Genomic DNA, 17,873 nt, shown 5'->3' with positions numbered 1-17,873 from the left:
ATCCCCTGCCTCTCAGATATTTTTTTCCACAGAGCTGCGCTGCACTGCTGTGGCTCTTCTGCCCAGGGCTCCTTTCCCCATATGGAACGTACTGGATTGTGCATTTGTACAGATGCATCAGCTCAGACTAAGTATAGCGCATTCCCCGAGATGGAAGTAACGCCCACGCCCTTGCTCCTCTGCAATGCAACAGCCAAAAATAAAGAGGATTAAATAAAAAAATAAGAGAAGGTTGTGGGTGGATTTAGGGCTTGGAGTGAGGGGGAGAAACAGAGCTGACTGGAGGCAGGGTTCAGGCGCTGAGCTGGTTGCCCTTGTGGTGTGACACGGATGTGACCAACAAGCCCTGTGCTATGCCTATTGTGCTGACCCAAACCCTGACCCAAACCCTGACCCAGCTCTTGCCAGGTGTGAACATTAACTCCTGTCTCGCACATCCAGCAGTGCCTGCACTCACCAAGCACCTGGCTGTCCCTTGCCAAAGGCTGTGGGGACACTATGGTAGGAGACAGCTCATGGAGGAGGGCAGGTGCAGAAAATTTCCTGGCTTGCCTGTCCCTCCTGCTCTGCTTGGTTCCCTGTGCCCATTGTAGTACCTGGGGGTACAAGGGCCCATGGTAGGGGTGAGGGCACCGGGGCTGTTTAATGGGTGGTAACAACCTACCTGCACACCCAGGATACCAAAGATGATGAAGAAAGCGCAGCAGATGAGGACAATGTTTCCTATGGGCTTGAGGGAAGAAATGAGCGTCTCCACTACCAGCTTCAGGCCAGGGGCTCGGCTGATGACTCTGGAAGGGAAGGAAGGGGAGGGGTGACAGAGGGACAGGGCAGGGATGTTTGGCCTAAGCTAAGCATTCTCAGCAGTCGTGGGCCCCTCTCTCCCTGTGCAGTGACCCATCAGTGGGGATCACTCTCTGGTGGTCAAAAAGCCTCTTCTGTCCCATGGGTTGGTTGTCTGATGAGGTACCTCCAGGGCCAGAGCCACATGGCTAAGGGGAACCTCCCTGTGGCTTATGACTTGTCAAAAAACACGCTTCGCCTGGCACAGTGGGATCTGACCCTGGGAGCCTTCCTGGGGGGAAGCAGTGGGAAGAGGGGGCTGAGTAGGGCTTGATGGGGCTCTCACCGGAGGGGACGTAAGGTGCGCAGCAGCCGGAGGACCCGCAGCACCCCCAGGATTTTGGCACCGCCAGCAGAGGCCACCGAGACCACAATGTCAATGAGAGACACAAAGACCAAGAAGCCATCCAAGATGTTCCAGCTGCTGCGGAGATAAGCCTGATCCCCAAAATACAGGCCTAGAGAGACCACCTGCAAGAGAGGAGAGAGGAGAGGGGGTTAAAATGGCTCCTCTCCATGTTGCCTAGCAGAGGGCAGCTGTGGAGAGAGGGGAAGGATAGGGAACAGTTATCAACTCCACATGGCACTGAAGTGTCACCTTGTCATCTTTTCCTTTCACCTGGAAGGCTATGAAGGAAAATGCCTTTGGGGTAAGTGGTGGCACATAACTGCAGAAATAACAAGGCCACGGTGACTTCTCACCTTTCTGCTGCCTCCCTGAGCAAGAGGACACCATAGGGAACACACAGAAATACTTTCCCTGCCATCCCACAGACCTGAGTCGAGTTTCCCAGTCCAGAGATAAAATTGAGGTAAAGTTGAGCACCAAAACCCATACTTTGGCTCCTAAGGAAGTGGTTCGATTCTGAGCAGTTCTCAACACCAGCAGTTCCTACAGACATTGCCAGTCTTGGGGAGAGCTGAACACCCTGCAAATCGTGGCTGTAATTTAGGTATGAATTTTAGAAGATTTAAGTTCAGTTTTGAGACTGTCTTTACCCAGTTTTGGGACTCCTTCCCGATCTCAGGAGGGGAAGAACAAGATTTCCCTATTGTCACAAAGTACTTAAACACTTACTGAATAATTATCTCAATAAAGAGCATGTTATTAGTATTGTTGCTATTTCCCCATTCTTGTTCCAAGAGAAAAGGAATGGACATTTGACATCATGACAAAATCCATACCTGAAGGCCAGCTATTCCTCCCAGATACTAGATCCCTTTGGATTTGAAGTCTAGGATAAGCATCTCCTCTATGCCTGACAAGAGGGGACTCAACCCCAGGCAGCATCTGCCTTTACCAAGGTAGAGGAAGGGACTGGCACACTAAAAAGATGGAGAGATTTTAGAAGGGTGCTGAGCAAATATGAATCATGCTTTTGCTGACACTGGGAAAAAGCTCTGAACTGTTCACCTCCAGTAACTTACCTTCAGTGTCATCTCAGCTACAAAAATTGCTGTGAAAATGTAGTTGGACACAGTGAGAAAGATTCTCTCCTAGAAAAAAAAAAAAAACAAAAAAAACCAAAACAACAGAGAAAGGCCTTAAATGTATCTTGATTTCTTCTTGTTACCCTGTCAGGCCCCCCTGGTGAACTTGATATCTTTTGATTTCCTGTGAAGGGTTTGAAAGTTGGGGAAATAATAGAGGTGGCCCTGGCAAAGGTCAGTGCTGGGCAGCTTTCAGCTCATATGCCTTGGCTCAGGCCTGTGCCACAGCTGGGACAGGAGCCTATTCAATTCTGCAAGAGCACAGCTGATGGGATTTGCAATACATTCTGCAAATCTGGTTTCAAGGCACTCCCTGCCCTGTTCTGCCTGTATTGCTCAGTCCTGACCTGCTGCACTGACCTGGGACTCCTTCGTGAAGGGCTGCTGAGCACTGACCACTGGATTGTGTGTAAGTGCAGTAGAGTCTAGGGGTCAGCTAAGGCAGACATACAGAAAAAGCCATTTCACTTGCCAGCTTGAGCCATCTCCAAGACAGCTCAAAAGCAGCATACATGAATGATGTAAAACCAGGCTGGATGGGGCTTTGAGCAACCTGGTCTAGCGGGAGGGGTCCCTGCCCATGGCAGGGGGTTGGAAGTAGACGATCTTTAAGGTCCCTTCCAACCCAAATCATTCTATGATGACATGCCATTCCTACAGAATGGAAGTTATTTCTATCTTTTATTTCCCAGGCCCTGTCCCTTTTGCCTGTCATCTCTTAACTGCAGGTGTCTGGAGGAGTCTCTTACTTTTCAAGAGGGAGAAAACTATGATTACTGTATTATAAAGTGAGTTGCCACATTATAAGACCCTGCAGGGGAAGAACACTATGTGAATACTTGGGCATTTGAATAGATGAGTGGGAGTTGGTGTTTAATGCGGAAGTTCTTCCAGAGGTCATACCAGTGCCAGGAACACTTACAAACCTCTGTCAGAGAGGTTTTGCTAAAAAGCAAGTGGGAGGAAATGGTGCTCACTGTGCTTCTGTGTTCAATCTGCGGTCTCTCCAGGGCAATGGTGATGCAGTTCAGGAAGATGAAGGCCAGCACAACGTAGTCAAAGAGTTTGTGAGCAATGATGGTTTGGCAGAGGAGGCGAAACCTGCAAGAAAGTTCCAGTAAGCACTGGAGTCCAGTAATCCTTGGGCAGAGCAAGATTAGGAGCTGTGAGGACAGAGAATTGAGAGGTCTGGCCAAAACTGAGCTCTGACATAGCAGCTGTCCTATCGCTGATAGTAATGTCCCTTGCCATGAAAATATTCCAGGGTGGCCTATGGTCACACAGGGAGCCTGGAGCAGATCAAGGAGCTGAATCTTCGTCCATTACCCCAGTGTCAGAGTGGTTTCCTAATCATTATGGGTCTGTGCTCCTCTCTTGCCCTGTAGTGACTTTCAGCTTTCCTCTCAAACTCATACTTTGTACCACCCTAGGGCAATTAGGAGAGGCAGGCAGGTTGGCAGACATGGGGTCCACACTTCTGTCTGCTTTGAAAGACACAGTGTCTGTTAGCACAGGTGTCACGTGCAGTAAAGAGCTGTCCCTCATGAACTGTATTGAAACCCCCTTCTTTTCAAGGGGCAACACACATGGGCGAGAATACTGTTGGCTGGGGTACATGGAGGTTTTCTCCTGACGGGAAGACCCCCTTAGCAAGAAGGATTTATCCCAGATTTCTTTTCAGGCAAGAAGAATTCTAACTTTTCCCTAAAAGGTGTGATATGACTGCTGATAAGTTGGTACTGGGACTGAGAATGAAATGAAGAGACTGTTCTGGTACCAGGGGAGAAAATATCAGTATTATGGAGTCGTTAATAATACATTCCTTCTCCTTTTTGGGTTAATGTTAGTATTCCCTGCCTTGCTTTGCTATAAATATTTATGATTACACAAAAGAAAATAGGATGCTCCAAAGGGAGGGAAAATCACAATAGCTATTTAGGATTCTCATCTTTCCTTTCATCTCCAGAATCAAGGAAGAGAAATTTTGTTTGGCAGTAGAAGGGGAGACAGAGGAGACGAAACACATTCCCACCTGCTAAGTTTGAAGTTGCAACCTAACATGCAGCTCAGGGATGTAGCACGGCATCAGAATCTGTGCCATCTTCTCAACCCTCTCATGCGAAAAACTACACGAACCTGTTTTGTGGAGAGAAGAGATATATGGACCAGTCTTCCCGTAGCTCACACCAGTCTGGCTTATAGACTTCCATCATCTTCCGGATGCGAAAGCACAGGCTCTGGAAGGACACAGCAGAAACACGTGCCACTGGCTACTTTCCCACTTACCTGAGAGAGGCGTTCTTCCTTTCACATCTGACCCCAAAACACCACTACCTGCAGTTCACCAGGTGCACTACCTGCCTTTCTTTAAGCCTCCAAACAAGGAAACAGACTCAAAGACCAACAAGCTACTGAAAAGGAGGTAGGAGTTGCTTTGCTAGGGCCTGGTTTCCTCCCCAGATCATTACAAATAAAACTGGTGGTGTCTTCCTAGAGCAGGATGCTGTCCATGATGCCTTCTCAGAGCTGTTGGAGTGGCTGTTACATGAGGTCAGTGTTTCCTCTCTACTTCAGTTAGATGAAAGGACAGGAGGGCCTTGTGTTGGCACTTGAGCTTGGAAGTAGTTTAATTTCATATAGCATATATGTCTGTTCAAGTTTCTACTGACCCTGCCTCTACTTTTTCCACCCTTTGATCTGCTCAGAGATTGGGCATTGCGGTCTCGCAGGCTGGCACTGCAAAACTTCCTTGCCTTGTCACTTGTGCCTGAGCTTCTTGCTCTGACCTATGGAATAGCTTTTCCCCATGGAAAGCTACGGCTGCTCACACAGCCTAACCTTTCCTATCCTGCAGAAATCACTTGCTGCACTCATCTGAAATAACAGCCCCCGGATGACCATGCACATGCCTCACATCTGCCTTCCTCCCACCTTCCACCTGTACGACTGCTTTGCAGGCAGCCTAACAATGTGGATTGAGCTTGTCTGGGACTAGAAGGTCCCATCTGTGTTCAACGTTGTCTCCCAGCTGTACTTAAAGCACCTCTGCAAGCTCTTCCATCCACGTGGCAGGGAGACTGAAACTTGATGATGGATTTGGGGTTTCTCACAGCACCGTGGTGTGTAACCCCAGGTTTCCTGCACCAAGTACTCACATAATCTATCTCTTCATCATCCTCTCCCCGTTCCTTGCGGTCGTTCATCTTTGGGAAGATCTCCTTGGCAATACTGGGCATTTTGCCGTTGCAGTCTTGATGCTCACTGGCCCCCGATGCTGCTCCCAGCTTACGGGCCACTCTGTGGCCGGGTGGGACGGAGGCCAACTCCAGCAGGTCACAGGAGCCTTTGTTGTCCAGGGAAAGTGTCCGGCGATGATGAAACACCCTTCTCGTCCCATCCGACTCCCCATCTGCGGCCCTGTGCCTCTCCCCAGACAGGAGGGATTCGTGCTCGGCGGAGGGAGGTTTGTGCTTCAGGCTGTGTCCCCGGGCCAGGCTGTTCCAGCTGGAACGACGGCTGCCCCAGGCCCCGCTGCGGCTCCAGGCACCATAGTGGGAACTGCGGGAGCTGGACTGTAAGAGAGCGGGATGGGGACTCAGTGACTCCGGGCACAAGGAGGGAGCATGCGATCCCATCCTATTTCAGATCACAGACTTCTCCCTGGGCCCCTAAGGCAGGAGGTTGCCATTTTTCAGCCGTTGAGGAAGTTGCATATTGGGAACATAGCAGCTATCTCTGTAAATCTGACAATAAATTGATAATGAGTTAGAAACAGTGTTGGCTGTGATTACTTTATAGCACCATCTGTGTGCAAAGCAGTTACAGGGAAAGGTAAATGATAAAGCCAAAGGCCAGGTGCCTGATGTTGTTACTTACACCAGCACGAAGCAAGAATAAAGCTCTCAAAAAATCTGATTGGCAGCTTTTTATGTTGCCCTGGGGTAAAGGATAACGCAAGGTACAGGGTGATGGATAATCTGACACACCGTCTTTGAGTACAGTCTTAGTAAAAGGAAGAAATGAAAGAAAGAGGCTTGTTGGTTACAGTCTATTCCAACCACATCAGCAACTTATCACGTAGTATGTGGCTGCCAGCTCTCCCTGTTTAGAAGTAAAAAGGGCACAAACCCTTTTAGCACCAAAGCACTCCCCCAGAGCTGTGTGTGTCAGTGGGTAGAAAGCCCACAAGAACGATGTTACAAAGTGGACAGGTCTGAGATGCATTGGCTGGACAGCCAGCAGTGCTTGGGGAAGTGCTAAGGGGCAGCAGGATCTGCTATGGGGAGCTCCAAGTCAAGACTTCTCTCTTCATTGTTATGAAATCTTCCAGAAAACCCATCTGTTATGGGACTTGGCAGCTGTGACATCAGCCAGATATTCCTATGCTCTTAATTTAGGGCATCATTTTGTGTCCTGTGCTCTAGGAAAACAAGGAAAGGGCAAGAGGACAACACATATTTCACTCTAAGAGGCAGACTCTGTCTCCTTGGTGTTCCCTCTCTCCCACCAGAAGAATATAATAGAGCTGAATCCCACACTCAATGGAATATAGATCAATAACCTGGAAATAGATGTCAATAATCTGGAAATTTAGATAAATAGTGTGAACTGACCTGGCTTCCTAAAGACAGGCAACATGGTTGTGTTAGAAGCCTACAGCAGCAGCACAATCCTCCACAGCAACCCCCAGATGATGGCAGAAAGACAACAGAGTGCTCAGACTTCCAAAGACAGGTACAACAAACATTCCTACTCACCAAGGACCGCTGGTCATAGGTCATTCTCCCCAGGGACATCACACTGCTCTTCCGGGAGCCAACAGGAACACGGATCTGATCAGGCTGCAAGGAGTTCCTTGAAGAGTTGGTGACCCCCCCAGCAGCCATAGGAGGGTTGGAAGAGGGCAAGGATGGGTCCAAGTGTCCATTAGGTGTCACAGGAATTGCACAGAGCTTGGGATCTGGGTGGAACAATGTAGAAAAAAGAAGAAAGACAAAAGGAGAAGGTGGGTTCCTCACTATACAGTGACTGTTTCAATGTCTAAGCTGTATAGCATGTTAGCAGCAGATAACAGAATATTAGCTGTTTAGCATCAATCAACATGAATTCCTTCTGATTTAGGCTGTTGTGGCAAAAGCAATGCAAGCTGGGAAGACTTTGAAGTATTCTCTTCAGTCCCAAAAACTGAGGGCAGCTCTCCTTGGAGCCACCGGATGAGCAGACTCAGGCTGACCAGCAGAGCAAGAAGCTGATCCCTGGCAGCAAAGGGGAGGAGAGTGCGCTTCTACATGCCAAGAACAGACACCTGCATCTACAGGTCTGAACAAATACTGCCGACTAAATAGTCAGACTGGCTATTTAAAGCAGTTAGACTGAGACACTGGGGAAGAGATTTAAGATGTGAGAAGACCCACTGCCGTCCATGCATTGCGGTCACCTTTAAATTCCTGCAATCATACTCTTCATCCTAGTCTATCCTACTACACTGGGCCTCTTCAAATGACTGATCATGGACCTTGAAGATCCAGGACACCTTTGAAGGGTATGTTAGAAGGGTATGTCCACAGGTATGGCTGTAGACAACTATCAGCATTTGTCAAGATGGATGGAGAAGATAGGGTAGTGGCTTTTAACACCTGAAAGGACTGGAGCAATCATTATTATTTCTTGACATTACATAATGAAGGTCACATATCCTCACCTCACACAGCATCATGGCCATGAGTGCACCAACAGGCTCTGTAACCTCTTCCCCATCTGCCCTCCTAGGGATTTGGCTGCCTACATTCAAGGTAAGCTCTGATATGGTGCACCATGTAACCCAGGATCAGACTGCTGTGAAAAACACCTAAGTTGCAAGGTAAGAGTTGTGACAAGCCAATATTGGAGCTGCTGCTCCCTGCTGCGGGAGCTGCATTTAAGGTCAAACCTGTGCCTATGGTCCTTGTCTGTGTTACACTGTGAGTATGCTTGTGCCCATCTTTGCAGCTTGCTGATCCTGATCTCTTCTTGCTGACTGGGTCAGTGTCAGACCTAGCTCACCACTGTGGACTTTCCTGGTGGTCACAGAACCGTTTCCTGACTCTGCTCTGCTCACCTTGTGCAAGTACGGTGTCTTTGTTGGCATGGTCCCTGCCCTCTTGCCTTGGCCTTCCCCTCAGCTCTTGGCTTGCTATCCATTGTGGAGCAAGCTACTCTTGCTGCTCCCTGCCACCAAGTCCTGTCTGAAGTATAATACCTCTTGCAGAAAGACTTGCAGTCTTCAAGGAAAGACTTTGAGGGGTGGAGACCTTACCCAGCCGTTTGTAGGCAGACTGTTCCAACGGTTAATTATCTTTCCTTAAAAATATGTGGCTTATTTTCAGTCTGAATTTGTCTAGCTTCTGCTTCCAACCTTTACAATCTCATTATGGTTTTTTTTCTGCTCAATTAAAGAGCCATCTACCATCAGAAATGTCTCCTTATGGTTGGCACTTACGGAGTGGGTGATCAAGTCACTTCTCTGGTTTCTCTAAGCTTCATTAGCCTCTCGCTCTGAGGCAAGACTTCCAGATTTGTCTGAGTCCTTTTTAATGTGTTGGTATCCCCTACACAAATATGGGTCCCAGATTTGAATATGACATTCCTGAAATGGTTGATGCCTGTGAAGCTAAAGCAGAGAAAGTCTCACTTCTCAGTCCTAGTTGCTGTTCTGTAGGTCACTCTCCTGAGCTATCACATTCCTCAGGATGCCAACACAGCTCTGTTTTTCAACAGATAACAGCGCAAACAAGGATAAGTTCAAAATGAAAACCGGTAAGTTCTTGGAGATAGGGTTGAATTTTCTGCAGAACCTGCTTTCAGATTTCTCACTAAACAGCAATAGGACATAAGCACATGATGCTGTTTGATCTACTGTACCTGAGCCTTCCTGGACCTCTTGGAACTGATCTAACTCCTCCATGTTTGAAGAACTCTGATCTTCATCTGAGTATGATCGGTTGGCATCACCCTGGAACACACAAATTTAGAAGTTGGGAACTCATAAACAGAAAAGACCATTTGCTTTTGTCTTTCATTGCTGAAGAACTGTAAAATCCTCCTTGGAAGCCAGGATTTACTCACTGGAAAGAGTCTTGTGTGACCTGGGATGACTGATGGACTGTATTATTGCTTTTGGAGGGGCAAAGGACTCACCCTAGCAGGGTAGGTTCTGTTGCACAGGATGGAAATTTTGATCTCCCTTCCAGAGGACTTGTCTCATTCCTTGCAGAGATTAACACTGTCGTTTTAAGAATTTTTTTAATGAAGCCCACCCTCAACTTAACAAGGGAAATGACAGCGATATGATACTTTGGGAGTCCTCCACCCCAGTACTCTCAAGTTGTCTTAATGGTCCCCTTTTAAGCACCTCTATTCCTCCTCCTGATGAAGCTTTGGTGGCAACTTACCTCAGCCTGGAACCCCTCCACAAGAATAGCCACCAGCAGATTGAAGAGCACATAATTGCCAAACGTCATGAGAGCCACAAAGTAGAGGGATGCCCATGGTGAGGTGGAGGCCATGCCATTATAGAGCACAACATTCCAGTCCTCCTGGGTTAGGATCTGCAACCAGGAGCAGATGCCTCATAAACATGAAGGAAGGACAAGAAGGGGATTCTCAGAAAAGGACATGGAAAGGATACACATCAGGGGCACATCAGGCCCCTTAACTTCCCCGTAACCACACACCCACTGCCCACTGTCACTGTCCAGCTGTGGTACTGCTCTGATAACGTTAGCTGAGAAGAAGAAACAAGAGCGATCATGAGGACATGATTCTATGATTCTATGAAAACGCACCTGATCCTCTTCACTTCTCCCTGGCCTACCCATAGAGAGTAAAGTGGGCTCACCTGGAAGACGGTGACGATGGCCCACAGCAGGGAGTCAAAATTCTTCCGGTCAGGAACTGTATCTCCTGTGTCTGTCCTGAGGCTGAACTTGCAACCAAAGATGTGCATTCCCAGGATGCTGTTGGGGCAAGAAGTGGAGGTGGTATCAAATGTATATATCTCTGTCACCACAATGAGCTCATCACAGTCATTCTCTTTTCCTCCCAACAATCTCATGTAACACCACAAGAGTGAAGGATAGAACAACACAGCCAGATCACTGGGACCTATCCATGAACAAGGAGCTATGTATTGCACCCAGAGAGCTCATCAAAAAACCTTGCATTCCATCTGTACTGCCTCAGAGCTCATATATTCCCTCCAACCTGTCTTTCAGATCTGCTCTTTCCATCATTCTTGTTAGCTCTCATTTTTCTTCATTTCCCTACTATTGTGTCCATGGAATGCACTTACAAACTTTCTTGGTTGTTTCCTGCCACCCTTCTGCCAGTCACCCTCTAGATTGAACTGTTTCTGCAGCCAGCATTGATTAGCAAGAGACTTCGTCTATCCTGCAATGGGACATTATGCTCAACGTGCGCATTTGGTGGCAGTATTTCTCCACCCCGTCCAGGCCAAATCTTCAGCTGCTGAACCCAATTTAGGGCAGTGGTAACCTCAGCCCTTATGAACAAATAAATGTTTGTCAGTGTTGCCTGAGCCTAGAGCAATGGGCAAGACGAGTCATGCAATCTTGCTCTGAAGTTGCTGTCATTCAGTGCCTCTCCAAAACAACGGGAGGCAAGTAACTGCCTCCTCACCTGAATATAAAGATGAAGAGCATGAGAAGCATGCAGAAGGTGGCTACGTTGTCCATAGTCTTCATCAGCACCACGAGCTGGCGGCGCAGCGCAGGCATGAAACGCACCAGCTTCAGCACGCGCAGGAGACGGAAAGTCCTCAACACAGAGAGGCCCCCATCTGACTGGCCGATGATCTCCCAGATGCTATGGCCCAGAGAGGTACAGGGAGTACAAGGGACAAAATGAAAGACGAGTGAATGAACAGCAGAGAGAAACAACAATGCTAACCCAAATTTTCACCTCTGCATTGGCAGCAAATATAAAGGGGTCAGAGATAAAAATCTGTTTGAGTAAGATATAATTAGAAGTATATACTATAGGCTTATACTCATGTATAGAAAGCTGCATTTCTCCCTTAAGAACATGAACACAGCAACACTAAATGTGACAGGAATGAGGAAAGGATTGCAGCATTACATTCCAGCAAGGTAAGTTCTTCTATCACACATTAAACCTTTGTAGCATTCTTAATTTGTGCATTTTTAAAATACTTCACAGCTAATATTTCTTGTTGGCTTACAAGGCAATTGAAATTGCCTCCATTCTACAGAGGAGAGGATGGAGGAGCAGAAATGCTACACAGCTTGCCTATGGTTGCCAATTGTTGGGAAGAGACATCATGGTCTCCCAATCTTTGGCCTTGTGCATCAGCCCAGCTTCCCCTAATATAGCTGCTAAATTCTTTCGGAAAAGGCAGAGAATGCAAGCTCTCTTTTCTATGTGTATTTCAGTTGATCCCCAAGGCCCTTGTCACCTGATGATGACGATGATACTGTCAAAGATGTTGTAGGGATTGCGGAGGTAATCAAAGAGACCAAAAGCAGCAAGTTTCAGGATCATCTCCAGGGCAAACATGCTTGTAAAGACAACGTTGCTGATCTCCAAGATGTTGGTCAATTCCTCTGGCTAGAGAAAAGGCAAATTCAGAGAGTCAGAACTGAAAGAGCCCTGAAATTATGGGAAATAAAATGCTGCCATTCCCAGGGGACAGGCTTTATAGAGAGACTAGAGTGGAGCTGGATAGAGCCACTTGCACTCCAATTCCTTTGCACATTTACTACCTTCATCATAGACTACAACCCTAATACATTCTTTTACTAGAGGTGGTCAGGAGCCCCACAGCCATTCACACAGCCAAGACTGACCAAGTGTCTCCCACATCCCATTCCAGACCCTGGTCACCCAGCTAAAGGATGCTTTATTTTGTGCTAATAACTTGGGGGTTTTTTTGAAGCAGGACAGAAGTGACTGATCTGTGGTCAACCTCTTTCTTCAAGGATTTCTTCGTCTGAGGTTTCCACATGTAGCTGGCACAATTTTTTGCTGAAATTCTGAAAACACTTGAATGATAAGTAAGCAGTTCCCCATCTTCCTCTAAACCACACTGCAATTCTCTGCCTCTTTCCCCTCTATTCTTTCCATTCCTCATTTTTCTTTCCCCAGCTCCACACCAAATCCTTGATATGCATTGGTTTCCTGGCCTTCCTCCAGCAATCTTTTCTCATACCTCTGTCCTCAGAGTGGTCTCAATAATTACCTGAGCAAATATCAGCCTGGATAAATAAGACAACAGCGAGATGGGGCACACTGCTAACACCTACCTGTAGGGGACAGGAAGGGTAGGACAGGGTGAGAAGAAGAGAAAAATGAACAGCAAGAAGAGAAAGGCAGATGCACAAGGTGAGAACCTCCAGGGATGACACAAGATGACTGTGTTGAAAGAAAGAAAAAAAAAAAAAAAAAGAAAAAGGCAATCTGACCCTGCCTGAGGCATTTCTTTTTTCTGTTGAAACTCTGGCACATCTTTCAGGCTGTGTGGTATAGCCTTCTCCTGCAGAGACCGATGTGTTTGTGCATATGAGAGAAAGTGTTTTAATGACTCTATCAGTGAAACAAGTCTGAGCAAATTAAATTACTCCTCCTTTTGTTTTCTGAATTAATGACTTCTTCAGCGTGTGCAGCCTTGGAAACTTCTCTGACAAGGTCAGAAAAGGGTCTAGACTGTTTCCTCAGAAATTATGAAATGTTGCTTCACAGACAGAGGCTGCACTGATGTCATCGATGAGGGATGCCAGGATCTCGCCATCCCCTGTGAAACGCAGGCATTCCCTGCACTGAATTTGGGATGGACTCATCTGCTCAAAGCACCTCTCATCCAGGGACTAGGACTGCACTAGGCCAAACAGCAAGGGCTGATGTCTCGAACAGGGCCAGATACACGAGGGGTAACACTCGTGCAAGCCTGCCCACGTTTGTGCATACGCAGACACACGCATACATAGCCCAGGCAGACTACCACGGCAATGGCAAGGTACAAAATGTTCCCAAAGTAAGAGAAAAACTTCCTCCCAGTGTAATGGGTTGCATCTTGAGGCCAAAGCTAGACAACACATGGCCTTCAGACTGCATGAGGCTGCTAGGGCAATTCACCTGGCTGTAGCATGCTGCTGGCCATCACCTCCCCAAGCAGCAGCTGATGAGGACCTGCTCCAGATGAAGGTGTGCCGCCTTCCCAAGCGGAGGGATGAGGCACAGCAGCTCCAAGGCACTTCTTCAGGGCAGGGCTCCTCTGGCCCAAATTTCCATGTTTACCTTGAAGCAGGTATGTCACATCTCAGACAAGGTTACATTTTTGATATTTAACATACTGCACCTCTGAGCCCCAGCTCCAAGCCTTTGAGGTGAGCCTGACCCAGGCTCTGTGGCAGCGGGCAGTACTGCTCTCACTGTTTGGATACCTGTGCCAAAAAGGTAGCTGAAGACTCCCCTCTTCCTTCACGTTGGTCTGAGCTATACCTGGCCACCAGGATGCCCTTTTAAGCACCACATAAAATGGAAGGGAACACGAAAACTGCAAAAACCTGTTGTTCAGGGCAAGAGAGGACAGACACTCCTGGCACTGTGGAAATAAAAAAGTGAGTCCCTGCAGGTCAGAGTCAATATTTTTATCATGAACTCAGTATTAGTGTGCACTAGGAAGGAGAGTCATAGTATCTCCCTGAAGACTGCAAAATTGCTGTTTTTCTGAAGGGCAGCCTTTGTATTGGCTGTGCCTATTACTTATTCAGCTAGTGGAAGGGGAAGTGAAACACAGTTCTGGGTCTGACCCTTCCCCTGAAGCTGGGGGCTGCTTTAACCCCTGCTCTGGGACTCCCAGGGGCCCAGATCCTCCCAGGTGAGCAAATGGACTGGAAACTGCTCCTCACATGTATGGCTTCCCGTGCCATTTGCTAATTTCTTGCACTCTTCGTTGCAAATTTTTATTGAAATAGTCCATTTCTTTAACATCTAAAAAAGGGAGATGGCTCAATTTCCATCCATAATTACATTTGAATAACAAAACCATCCTGGAAATGAGGGGGAGAGGATGGGAGATAAGAGTGAAGAGAGAGAAAGAACGAGCAAGTGCACATGGGAAGGTAGAGATGAAGATCGCTTCATGGAGAGCCAGGCAGTAATGACACTTGCCGGGAACATGAGGTCCATATGCCAATTTCAGCCTGAATCAAATGATTATGTCAGTGAGAATGAGCAATGTATAAAAGCGACAGGCTATGATGGTGGATTATCCTCCTCTCTGCTGTCCACACGTTCTCTCTTGTGCTGTCGTAGGGAGCAATTGATGTTTGAAAAGCCATGCCTGCATCTCGCTTGTGGAAAAGGTCACCTGTTCCCCCGTCTCTCCTTCCCTCCCTGACATCTGTTTCTCTAGTCAAGCCTCCACCTGTTAATCTTTTTCTAATGGGCCATCAATCAGCCCCAGCAAAGCATCCTTCCTAGAGAGAGGGGCAGGAAAGACTGGGCAGGGAAAAGGAGGAGAGATGAGCAGCGAGAAAGGCAGCGAGAGGAATTAGAAAACAAAGCTGAAAAAAACAGTAAAATAAACTCGCTGGCACCCACAAGAGTAGAGAAGGAGAGATTTTAATAAATGGAGTAGGGAAGATGTAAAGGCTGAGCAAGGAAGAACAACACAAAAGGGAATGAACTCAGGAAAAAGAGGAGAAAAACAGCAGATCCAGCTGGAGCAGCCCAAGACAGCAACCTCACTGGCTAAAGGCAGATCCTGCCTGGCAGCTGTTTCTGGAGATACAGATAATTCGGCAGAGTACAAAGAGCCATCAGCCAGGGCTGCGGGGTGGGGGCCACCAGGGGCCGTGTCCTGTGCGGTGATGCCCTTGCATGTGGGGCAGCATGGCCATGAATGACAGTGGGCAGGGCTAGTGGCTGGGGCATGGTTGGTGCTGGGGTCTCTCTCAAGTGTGAACTTGATGAAAGGGGCAAGCAAACGGGGAAAAAGTGGTTCTCTCTCCTTTTCTTCCTACCAATGCACAGGATCCCCAACACAACAGGGGATGTCACAGCTGTGAGAGATCCCCAGGCTCCCACAGACAGCACTCAGGCATTTATCATCAAAACCGTTAGCAAGGCTTCCTCCTCCCAGACCCCCAGCTTTACCTAGAAACTCTAAATTGAAGTGCCTACCAGGGAAGGACTGAACTCAGGACTATTTTAGCTCAAGTAGAAACAGGGAACACCAGAAATCTCCCCACAAGAGAAGTCTGTCCATATTGCCAAGCCAGGATAGAGTCATTTACCCATCACAGCAGGAGAGAAACTTGGATAAAACTGTGGGAGCTGAGTATTGGGGTGAGAAGAGCATCTTGAAGGCGAGAAAGATCCCAGGGAGCAGAGCATGCCCACAGCCAATGTTTTAACCTGACTGGTTCACCTGCTCTGAATATGGATCTCTTTCCAAATTCATGAAACTACCTAATTCAGATCTTCATGGCACTAAGTCCTTCGTCCCTGCCAGTGCAGATCAAATACTGAGTGCGAAGTCCATGATTGAGGTCTACTTCAGGGCTCCTGCCCAGTGATCAGAAGCTAGACCTGGGGCAACAGAGGGCAGCTGCTCAGCTTTTTTCTCCTTTTCAGTTTCTTATTCACTAGCGTTGGTGTTCTTATCTCAGATTGGACTGAAAACATAATTAGTCCATTATCTGACAGCAGCCAGAAACTTCTGCACTACAGGAAAGCTTAAGAATATGCAGACCACCATGAAGCCTCTGCAGGAGGAGTTTCTCCTAACCAAGAATAAATTAGCAACTGTCTAGAAACTGAAAAGTAATTGATGTGATCTATGCACCCAGCCCTACCAACCGTACCTGCAACATCACTGCCTCTAAGAGCATAAGAGAGAAATATTCCATACAGAGGTCTCTCCAGCCTGTCCATTTTTACTCACCATTTCAAAGTCACTTGACAATATTCACAAGAGTCACAGAAATCAGTCATGGAACATAGCAACTAGCTTTTACTTACTCTAATCACCACCCCACAACCAATGCAGGGTTTCGTGATGTTTTGTTATACCCTAGTTTTACAAGGCTGAAGTAATGTGGTTTCCTCTAACACCCCAGGGAAACTGTTCCATCATTTACTAAATGTCAGTATGATGAGCTGGCTTGGACATTTGCTGAATGTTTCTGACAAGCAGCAAATAGTAAAAAGAGAAGCAATAACTGTAAAATATGAACTAGTGGATGCAATAAATGCTGGTATAAACGGAAATCGTGCAGGCTAAAGGATATGAAGCTACTGATCCACAGGGCTGGTCTAGTTAGGAAACAAGGGATCGCCTCCTGATCCACACAAGACAGATCTCATTAAGTATTGATCTGATGTATGAAGGAATAATATAAGTAGATACTGGAGAAGATAAATCAAAGTTACTCAGCAATTTTCTCATTGGCTGCTAATGGCAAAGAAGCTTGAGTCCAGGCCATTCAACAGGCCATTCAAGAAATATATGAAAAAGGCAGCCCAGGACATTCAGCCAGGACCAGCCTTTCATCCTCATGCTGAATAAGGGAGAAAAGCAAGCAGCACCGGATCCTCTGTGAATATTAAAAAAAGTAATCCTCTTTAAAAGATACTTCTGGACAGCCACAAGTATCTAATATCTTGATTTTCTACCCTGGATTTTAAAAATAGGCATTTCCAAGAGAAGCAGATCTGAAAAACTGCAAAAACTATTTCAAGCAGGACAAAGCTTGAAATGATGGATTTTGGCTTGTGCAACGTCCCAGGAATATCTGAAGACCTAATGCTGAGGATATTACATGGTATAATGCACACTGATGGATTTAAATAAACTTATCTACTTGCAAGAGATAATTGTGATAAACTTACGGATTAAAAATGACTCATAGCAGTGCAGTTTGTCCCAAAATGAGTTGATTCCCTTCACAAGAAATGTATAAGGAGATGGCAAGCTGCCTGGGCCACACAAACAGGACAGGACAGGGGACTGGATGGATAAGCTAAACAAAGCCAAATTCCAAGGTGATTTGGATCCAAGTAAATGGGTTTGAATTGCTGAAGTTAAGTCTCCTGGCAGAAAAACATTGTGAATACTAAATCCCTGAATTGTCACAGATCATTTTAATTCCTGGGTTTTTTTCTGTTCGTCAAGGCTCAGGAATCAAAGGCAGGACTTGCACATGGGCTCTGTCCCCAATGTTCCTGTGTTTCTGAGCCTGAACCTTGTGCCTGGTTCCTATAGTCTCTCACCCCTTAACCTGGTGGTTGGTAGGTGCTTTGGTCAGCAGGCCAGCTCACCTGGGTATAGTCCATGAGCAAGCGAAGCAGTAAGGAGCTGATGGACGTGCCACCAGCTCCTCCCAGGACCCCTGAAACCTGTGACACCTTCACACGTCCTTTTGCCCAGTCAGATATGTCCCCACAGAGTGGCTGGGTTTGTGATCTCGAATGCACCAGAAAATAAAAGCTCGAGAGGTCTCTCTACACGTTAGCTCCAG

The 17,873-nt window shown here is 47.1% G+C and overlaps 1 protein-coding gene across 8 annotated transcripts in view; it reads right to left on the bottom strand.

Moving 5' to 3' along the window:
• The window catches only part of CACNA1I (calcium channel, voltage-dependent, T type, alpha 1I subunit), a 179,077-nt gene that overhangs the window by 26,513 nt on the left and 134,691 nt on the right, over nt 1–17,873 (bottom strand). For all 8 annotated transcript variants that reach the window (XM_014964117.1, XM_014964118.1, XM_014964125.1 and 5 more), the window contains 12 exons: nt 11,807–11,958; nt 11,011–11,196; nt 10,211–10,328; nt 9,765–9,920; nt 9,235–9,325; nt 7,092–7,294; nt 5,490–5,906; nt 4,471–4,571; nt 3,312–3,435; nt 2,272–2,340; nt 1,130–1,314; nt 665–791 (listed from right to left, as the gene is read on the bottom strand). In XM_014964117.1, the coding sequence (XP_014819603.1) occupies nt 665–791; nt 1,130–1,314; nt 2,272–2,340; nt 3,312–3,435; nt 4,471–4,571; nt 5,490–5,906; nt 7,092–7,294; nt 9,235–9,325; nt 9,765–9,920; nt 10,211–10,328; nt 11,011–11,196; nt 11,807–11,958 (1,929 nt within the window). The remainder of the gene's footprint in view (nt 1–664; nt 792–1,129; nt 1,315–2,271; nt 2,341–3,311; nt 3,436–4,470; nt 4,572–5,489; nt 5,907–7,091; nt 7,295–9,234; nt 9,326–9,764; nt 9,921–10,210; nt 10,329–11,010; nt 11,197–11,806; nt 11,959–17,873) is intronic.

This window comes from Calidris pugnax, unplaced genomic scaffold, assembly GCF_001431845.1.
Source record: "Calidris pugnax isolate Ruff unplaced genomic scaffold, ASM143184v1 scaffold44, whole genome shotgun sequence".
Lineage (NCBI taxonomy): Eukaryota > Metazoa > Chordata > Aves > Charadriiformes > Scolopacidae > Calidris > Calidris pugnax.
This window is presented reverse-complemented; position numbering and strand designations above follow the sequence as displayed.